General features: G+C 44.3%; 2 protein-coding genes across 2 annotated transcripts; one reads left to right on the plus strand and one right to left on the minus strand.

The window, feature by feature from the left end:
- The first annotated feature begins 2,418 nt into the window (after positions 1-2,418).
- On the plus strand, positions 2,419-5,734 carry LOC149280505 (NAD(P)H-hydrate epimerase-like). Its single transcript, XM_089500532.1, has 6 exons — positions 2,419-2,591; positions 3,918-4,026; positions 4,366-4,476; positions 4,643-4,756; positions 4,899-5,046; positions 5,532-5,734. The coding sequence occupies exons 1-6, from the start codon at positions 2,419-2,421 to the stop codon at positions 5,732-5,734; spliced, it is 858 nt and encodes a 285-aa protein (XP_089356658.1).
- A 1,375-nt stretch (positions 5,735-7,109) lies between these two features.
- On the minus strand, positions 7,110-9,047 carry LOC149280506 (G patch domain-containing protein 4-like). The gene is made up of 7 exons (XM_089500491.1): positions 8,972-9,047; positions 8,802-8,875; positions 8,429-8,521; positions 8,203-8,310; positions 7,933-8,042; positions 7,595-7,645; positions 7,110-7,503 (listed from the first exon to the last, which is right to left on the minus strand). The coding sequence occupies exons 1-7, from the start codon at positions 9,045-9,047 to the stop codon at positions 7,110-7,112; spliced, it is 906 nt and encodes a 301-aa protein (XP_089356617.1).
- Between the last annotated feature and the right edge of the window lie 336 nt (positions 9,048-9,383).

Below are 9,383 nucleotides of genomic sequence, written 5' to 3' on the forward strand. Positions count from 1 at the left end.
CCGGGACTCCCCCCGTGGGAACTGATAGAACAGGGAGACCAGTGGGATGTGCCGGGTAAGTTACAGCACCAGGAGCCTAAAAGTCTGTACGAGCGACTCTGACTTTTAAAATCCCAATGCTGCAACTTACCCGGCAGATCCCACTGGTCTCCCTGTTCTATCGGTTAATAAATGATAGAACAGGGAGACCAGCGGGATCTGCCGGCCAATTACGGCACCAGGAGTTAAACAGTCTGTACAAGCGACCCTATTGGTCACCAGCAGGGGGCTCGTCTGCCATCAACCAATGGCAGACGAGCCCCCTGCTGACGACCAATAGAGTTGCTCATACGGACATTTAAACTCCTGGCGCCAGAGTGGCTTTAACCCCGTATTAACTCCTTAACCGGGGAAAACGAAGAAAACCCGAACACGAAGAATGTCCGAAGAGAAGACAGGACCAGGCGAATATAAGCGGAATACGAAGTTGTTTTTTTTTTGCCGAAGACGAACACGAAGAGCCCCCTGGTGCCCAAGTCTATTAATGATCTCAAGGCAGCTGGGACCATAGTCCTCAAGAAAACAACTTGGTAACACACTATGCCGTGAAGGATTGAAATCCTGCAGCGCCCGCAAGGTTCACCTGCTCAAAACGGCACATGTACAGGCCCGACTGAAGTTTGCCAATGAACATTTGAATGATTCAGAGGAGAACCGGGTGCAAGTGTTATGGTCAGCTGAGACCAAAATCGAGCTATTTGGCATCAACTCGCCGTGTGTGGAGGAGGAGGAATGCTGCGTATGACCCCAAGAACACCATCCCCACCATCAAACATGGAGGTAGAAAGATTATGCTTTGGGGGTGTTTTTCTGCTAAGGGGACAGGACAACTTCACCACATCAAAGGGATGGATGGGGCCATGTACCGTCAAATCTTGGGTGAGTACCTCCTTCCCTCAGCCAGGGCATTGAAAATGGGTCTTGGATGGTTATTCCAGCATGACGATGACCCAAGACACACAGCCAAGACCACAAATGAGTGGCTCAAGAAGAAGCAAATTAAGCCAGTCTCCAGACCTTAATTCCATAGACAATCTGTGGAGGGAGCTGAAGGTTTGAGTTGACAAACATCATACTCAACCCTAATGACTAGGAGAATATCTGCAAAGAGAAGTGGGACAAAATCCTTCCTGAGATGTGTCCAAACCTAGGGGCCAGCTTCAAAAAACGTCTGACCTCTTACTGCCAACTAAGGTTTTGCCACCAAGCACCAAGTCATGTTTTGCAAAGGGGTCAAAAAATTATTTCACTGAGTAAAATGCAAATCCATCAATAAGTTATTTGAAATGCGTTACTCTGGATTTTTTATTCTTTCTCTCACTGTTCAAATAAACCTACCAGTAAAATGATAGATAGATTGTCTTTGTGAGTGGGCAAACGTATAAAATCAGCAGGGGATCACATACTTTTCTTTCTCTGTATCTGATTGTGGCCCCTCGGTGTTGTATGATGCAAAACTCTGCAAATATCTGATAATGGCACCTCTATACGCTTTGATGCTAGGCCCCCTTCGATGGCTGTCCTCCCGGTTCGCTCTGATACCTTTCCTAAATCCACCTAGGAATACTGCTAGAAGTCCCGTGAGGGTCTCGATGTCCCATTCAGCATGAGAGAGAGACCGTGACCATGCAGGCGTCGCACCCTTGCTAGCCTCTACAAATGGCTTTATGTAGTATGAATCGCAATCAATGCCCCTGTATATGACATTGTACATCAAAAGGTCAGCAGAGTGTCCTTATAAATACATATTAATGACTGTGAGCCATTATACCTGAAAGTGATTATTCGGTTTATTTTGAGAAGGTCCTGAGGTCACCATCTGCCAGCTCGATGATGTAATAGGCTAATCATCCTATGGGAGATGGGGTGGTGGGGGTAAATATTTACCAAGGATTAACCCTGGCAAAATGTCCGAGTAATGGGGCCGCCTCTTGCCATTTACAACTTAAAGAGGGGTACTTTTATTTAATGGGGTGGGGCTTCAAATTAATTACCTGCTGTTTCTATACACATCATTGGGCCTTTGAGGGCTGTAGAACCCTGTGATAGCCTCATAGAACTAGAAAAGAGGGGCATTAGGGGAGGAAAAAGGGGCACGGGTCCAAGGAGGGAGTGGTCACACTAAACAGGGACAGTTGTGAGATTGTGCTAACTGCTTAACTGGTCACATGACTGAGCATAATGGTCAACAGCTGCTAGAATGCCAGAAGTCGTACCCTCAAGCGTCATTCCCTCAATAATGCCAACAGCGCCCTCTCGCAGAATGTGGTATGCTCTGCGCAGTCGCAGAAGACCCTCCCATAAAACCCGAGGCCTTCAGGAGTCAGCGACCAGTAGCTACCGCGCATGCGCTTTTGTCTATTTCGGAAGTGGCTGCCGATGCACGGGCTACGCGCGCTCCTCGGACTCGGCTTCTTGGTGGGCGGCGCGCGCCTGGCTGTGCGCGGGGAGACGTGCCCGCGCTGGCAGGGTCTAACCGGAGTCGGGAACGCGCGCTACAGAGAGTACCGAGCAGGGGCAGGAAGCATGGAGGGGGTCCTGAGATACCTCAGGTGATAGACCTGGATAGCGGCGGTGTGAGGTCACCTGGCCCTAGTGCAGCATGGGGTTTATAATATATATATATCTATAGTATATTTGTCAGGCCACGCACACCCTGCGTGCTGGGTGTAATTAACAGTGTAGCTGCCCCTTTGCCCAATACTGTGTGTTAACAGGCTTTTCATATACACTGTGACCCTTTATAGGCAGTATATCTCACCTATACATCGTGCTGGCATAGGTATAGATATATCATACAAAAAAGAGTTTAACTAGATGTATATATGATGTATTCCCTATATAGTATATATGATGTATATATAATGTATGTAGCGTATATACATGTATAATGTGTGTATATATTGTATATAGGATGTATAGTAACCAATGTGATGCTCCTGCTCATGGCATCATAACATTGGTTGCTATGGTGATGAGACCACTTTTCAAGCTGTACACCACCTAGCGTTTTTTTTTACATAGCCAATGTCTTTTGTGTAAAGGTCAGGCTCACCTGCGTGTCATTTTGTAATGGTATTTCTCTTGCTACCTCAAGTATTAAGCCGGTATCTCACGAGTCCCATGAAGGACGAAACAGCTGTCCATGAGCGGTGATCTGGCTACTGCACCTCTTACCCGAGTTTTGTGTGAAGGCTGTCCTGTACAGCGGGCGATTACTTGTAAGGGATCCATGTATAAAGTGGATGTAGAGGCAAACGATGTTCACTGTTGACCTTATTTGCATGCGCCTACCCAGAATCCCTTGTGGTTGTGGCAGCACCATGAGATTTCTGAGGGGAAAAACAAGCCTTCTGGCGTGTCTGGTGTCTGTAGATGAGTGTTTAATAATACTTCTACTACCCCCTTAATTTTATGTGGAAGGGTTTTCCATCATCTTTGCCCACCATAACTTGTGTATTTTTATACACAAAGGGTGAGGAAGTATCCATTTTTCTTCAGCGCTGTCGAGTTTTCCGGCAGATAGGCTAGGGTGGCACGCTGACTACCCCAAGCTGGCCCAGGGGCCGTACAGATTCTGGTCATGTAAGGGAAATACTGCTAAGTGGCCGTCTCGTCTATCCTCCTTCATAGTACCCGCCGCCTGTACATACCTTTTAGTGGCCCAAAGTATCTGTAGAGGTGTATTCACTAAACTGGACTCAATAATGCCCCTAGGACAGTATCCAGACTCACGTTAACCACTTGGCTCACCTTTAAGCCGGCCAATTGCCCCGTAGTGTATCACATGCGCAGCCCTGGTCTTCTCTGTCCAATACAGCCATATTTATTTACCACAAACCTGTCATTCACGCTTATCTCCTGTGCTTTGCCTCCAGCCAGGAAGAGGCCCAGGCCGTGGACGAGGAACTATTCAACGAGTACAAATTCAGCGTGGATCAGCTGATGGAACTGGCCGGCCTAAGCTGTGCCACTGCCGTAGCCAAGGTATGCATCAAAGCCCCTGCGTGGTGGCAAATGCCTTTATTCACAAGATTAAACAATTATTTGGATAAACATAGTTTGTATATGGCTTGTAACGTGTTATCGGTTTCATGTTTGCGGAACCCGGAGTCGATGGAACCATAAATAGTAAAAAAAAAAAAAAAATTTACAAATAATATCAAAATATGTAAAACGTTTATTAATATCAGAATGTTATTATAAAATAAAAATGATGGAAACTGAACCAGGTTCTTTATTTGCTGCAAATGTTCTATTTTGGATAGAATCCCATTGAACGTCACTGTCACATTTAACCCTGTGTGCTTTGATGTTTCCTTTCAGGCCTATCCAATCAGCTCGTTTACATCAGGTCTACCCACCGTGCTAGTGGTGTGCGGCCCCGGAAATAATGGGGGCGACGGCCTCGTCTGCGCCAGACACCTCAAGCTCTTTGTAAGTTTTTACCTATTTAAGAAACCTTATGGTCATTTGGCTAAAAGTCCAAGCTTTACGGGAGCTCATTAACCATTTCCTCCCCAAAATCCTTTTGGGGGAGTGTGGAATAAAGTAAAGCCAATGATTGTGCCTCTAAATGACATTTCTGCTTCATCCGCCAAAGGGTTATGAACCAGCCATATTTTACCCAAAGAAGCCAAACAAGACACTCTTTGAAAACCTGACTACGCAGTGTCAAAAGATGGACATCCCATTTCTGGCTGAGTTCCCGCAAGAGGTACGTCGATGACATATTTTTTATGTTTGTAGATATAAATTTGGTGCAAACAGTACCTCGCTTAAAACAAAATGGGTGTATGTTCTTAAGGAAACACACAAAAACCCTGGGTGATGACTAATGTATAGCTATGAATTTTCAGGCCAAGGTGATTGATGGAGCCTATAATTTGGTCGTTGACGCCATTTTTGGATTCAGTTTCAAGGGTGCAGTCCGGGAGCCCTTTGCAAGCATCCTGAGCACGTTGAAGCAAATCACCGTACCCATTGCTAGCGTGGATATCCCCTCAGGTATAAGATTTCTCTGATGAACACGTGTATGTATGTATGTATGTGTGTGTGTATATATATATATATATATACAACACATTCACGTATTAATACACTTGAAGGGCTCTTCACAGCCATGCTTCTTGTTACCTAGAAAGATGAAATGGTCAGGATGTCGCACATCTAGAGGTTTATCACCCCCCATGCATCATTTCACACACCGATCAATTCAGTGTTTACATACCAGATATAGATTTAAAGGAACAGTCATGTATTTTTTTTTTATATATACCTTTTAATGGAACATGTACATCCCTGCCGCCTCTCCTTGCTCCTACTTGGCTCCATCCCTTTGAGCTTGGAGGCATAACAGTTTTTGGCAGAAGACTCCTGCTAGGGAGGGAATGCACTGGGAGCCACTCAGCGCCTGCGCAGGACGCCAGCGGCGATGCTTGCATTCTGTGTCTTCTTTACAAGGTCACTTAACAACCTTTTAACGTCTTCAGGTTGGGATGTGGAGAAGGGCGGCCCAGATGGGATCCAGCCGGACATGCTCATCTCTCTGACTGCTCCCAAGCTGTGCGCACGCAATTTCACCGGGCGTTACCATTATGTGGGTGGACGCTTTGTGCCCCGGGCTCTGCACGAGAAGTACAAGCTGAACCTCCCACCATATCCTGACACCGATTGCGTTCGGAAACTGCCTTAGAAAACCTATACGGATAATGACAGGGGCTTTGCAAGGGATTGGAACTCCAGTGTTCTAAACAAAGAAGATTTTGGTCTGAGCAGCAGATCTCCTACTTCGGTCAATGCGGTATTGTTGAGGCAAATGCAGCAGTATTCAGCTTCCATAAATATAATTATTATTTAGTTGTGTTTTCTTTTGGAGTAACTATATCCTTCAGCTCTGTTTCAAAGACTAAGCACTTAATACACTTCTATCTAAAATTGGAAAGTGTTGCTTCTTGTGTATTAATTTCATCCCCTTGAAATCTCAGAAGTTCCCCAGTGCACTCCTGTTTGGTGCGTCTGCCAGATGTTACAGGGTAGACAACATGGGTAGTGATGGGTTTTACACATGGTAGATTATGCACTTAACTCTAGGCTACATCTACGGGGCTGATTCAATTATTGTGAAGGTGGCAAGGATTTAAATCTGGCTTTATAAAAGCATTGTGGCCACTGAGCTCAAATCTTTTTGTTTGTAGAGCGGCGGAAGGTTTACATATTACTGATAGTTATACCGCGGGTCTCGGGTTCCTTCGCCAGTTTTCAGTAAAACTAGCATTACTGGAGTCTGTGCGGAGGAAAAACTAGAACCCCTTAGAACTGGTCAAAACTGGTAGAACCCTTGACCCAGATCAGGACTGGGGCTTTCAATGCCTACCTAGAAACTGTAGTCATAAATGAAGCAGCGATTATTCTATAAAATGCATAGCTAATGCACGTTGAGGCTTGGCATGGCCTAGTGACTTTGGGTAAATTCATAATACATGTAATGTTGCAGATCAGAAAACCTATGACAACATGCAGGAATTTAGATCAGGAAAAAAAGAAGCCAGAGCCCTCGGTGAGTAGTCCAATGTATGATTAATTAGTATTGTGTGGTTGTGATTTTCGCCGCTGCTTATACTAATGATATCCTTCGACACACGGCGTGCGGCTCTTGTGAAGGATTTAAAAATCGTAAGTGACTATCCCTACCAAGTATTTGTGTGTGTGTGTGTGTGTATACACACACACACACACGACATTAATTTAATGACATAAAACATTTAAACTAGATTTTATTGCAAACAAGTCCCACTTACAATTTCAAATTCAATGCAGTTTTAAGGCATTAAAATGTCTCCAAAGAGGGCTGCTTGTCTTCTGTTTACAGGAGAGCAGTTATTTTGTCCAAACGAAAATGATTATCCTTCAACCCAAATCACAGTGGTTCAGATCCTGTAAGACTTTCATCGTCCACTGGAAGCAATCACCTTTACCATCGTCAGTTTAAGTGTTCCTTTTAAAGGCATTTCATAAAGACAAAACATTTGGCTTCATCTTTTTGCTATCATTGTTAGCTTTGGCTGTGTTCACTCTTTGTGTTTATTTTTTTTCTTAGACGTCTCTGGGCAATCCCGTTGCTTTTTTTTCTTTTTTGTAACGCTTGTGCCTTCTGGGTGGACAGCTTGCTCTACTTTGTCCTCACAACTGTTCAACACTAATTCTTCATGTTCTTTTTCCAGCTCTCTCTTTTTCTTTTTCCTCCTCGTCGGCAGCTCAGAAGGGCTGTCGTTGCTGCCATCATTCTCTAGTTCACTAGAACACTTCTTACTCTTTTTGTGCTTTTTGCCCGACCCTAAGGCTTCGTCTAAAGACGTTTTTTTGTCATCGGATTTTTTATTTCCATATTTCTCAAGGAATGCTCTTTCCTGTTCTTCTAGACGGGCGAGTTTAGCGCTCATAGTCAATCCGTGCCTGGCTCCTCTGGAAATAACACAAACAACACAAACTACTTAAAATCTAACATCCAAAACAGAAGCGAGACTGTTGACCTTAATTAAATAAGGAAACTTACTTATGTGCAGTGCGGCCTCCGCAGATCTTCATTAAGTCTTCATCTGTCAGCCTGGGAGCAGAACAAGGAAACGCAAGGTAATTTTTAACCAAAAAGTTACTCTTAGTTGCTGGAATATGCAGTAAGTCTTATTTGGTTTTAAATATGCATCAAAAGTGTGAGCATGTTAGTTTCTAGGCTACAAAACTGAGCAATAAAGCTATCGCCTGAACTCCATGGAGTGAGACCACTAAAGTTTATCTGCTGGGGTTCAAGGTTTCATCTCCCAGACATCCATTAAGGGAATCTTTGCAGGCCCTGCTGCCTAAGCAATTTGAATAACCATACAGTAAACATACTTTGTTGCTGAGGATAAATTCAGCTTCTCGTCCTCATCCTCACTGTCGCTGCTTTCTGAAGATGAAGACTTTTCCACTGGCATCTCCCCGCCGGACATCAGCGTGGCAGTCTATTGAAATCAGAGGAAAAGTTCCCCATCATTCCTCCGGTGCTGACAGAGATCTATCTTAAAAGCTACAGCTGACCTGTACTCCAGGACAAGACTGCTTACTGAAAATGGAGTGGGAATCGGCTGCCTCGTTCTTGAAGTGCAGAAGAACAAAGTTTACCTTAACGAAGCGGCCGTACAGCATATCTTTGTTTAAGAGAGCTTTGCGGGGCTTCTTGTTTGTCACTTCCCTGGGTTCCTCTTTCAGCTTCTTCACCTGAACACCATCCTGACAAAAAAAAAAAAACGCACATGCAGAACGGTCAGTAATTCTGATGGTGCGAATGCAATATTTCCCCTGTTCCCTGTGTTACACAATTGATGTCTCATCTATTTCTTCCCCTCACCTTGCCTGCTTCCACGGCAATGCTGGAGGCAGTTTGGTTGAAGACGTGGTCCCACCAGTGAAACGTAAACTGCTCTGCAGAGTTATGTCCCACCTGCAGGAATCCAAGCACACGAAAGCTTAAAAAATTGGTTAGTTTTCACGCAGAGGCACATAGGGCAGAAGCATCATGCATGGACCAAATCTTGGCTAGAGATTTAGAATTTCCTTGCGGCTGAACCAATGAATGTATCAATGAGTATCGTTTGTACCCTACGTTGTGCATTAGACGCAGCAAGAACTTCAATACCCTTGATCATAATTTGCCCTTAAATAGTATAGATTAGTAGGGATGGGTTCTTCTTTTTAATTCCGGACATAAAATTGCTCCTTACCCCGGCTTTGCCGCACTTTACTTTCACTTTGATAGCTTCGGAGATTCCATTCTCCCGTTTCCCGAGGCCCTTTCCTATCAAAAAATAAATATATATGTAAAGTAAAATATATAAAATAAAAGTAGTGTGTGTATGTGTACACACAGTAAAAAGAGCAACATTTAATTTACCTTCAACCCAGCCATGTCTTCTCAGCTGGTTCTCTGCAAACTTAATACCCTGGTTCTTCTCTGACGGAGCAGCCATGTTAATGTGCGAGATACAGTAGCATGCGCAGCGCGTTCTCTTTAATCTTACTTTCAGCTGGGCCTGTATAAAATTATAATTAATATTAAAACACCTTTAAAGAGTATTCACACAAAGAAAAAAAACAGTATCCCCTTTGAATGGGCACTAGGGTACAGTTGCTAAACCACAACCCCCAAACAAATGGCTGAGAATTATGGGAGTTGTAATTCACCCACATCTACGTGAGCTCCACGTTAAAGCGAACAATCTCTATAGTTGGCAGCTGGAGGCAATCCCGAAAACAAGTGATACTAGTCTACAAAGGGTTAATGAATAAAACGACCCAGCTGCTCG

Source organism: Sceloporus occidentalis, unplaced genomic scaffold (genome assembly GCF_023333645.1).
Source record: "Sceloporus occidentalis isolate IW3139 unplaced genomic scaffold, rSceOcc1.0.p SCAF_155, whole genome shotgun sequence".
NCBI lineage: Eukaryota > Metazoa > Chordata > Lepidosauria > Squamata > Phrynosomatidae > Sceloporus > Sceloporus occidentalis.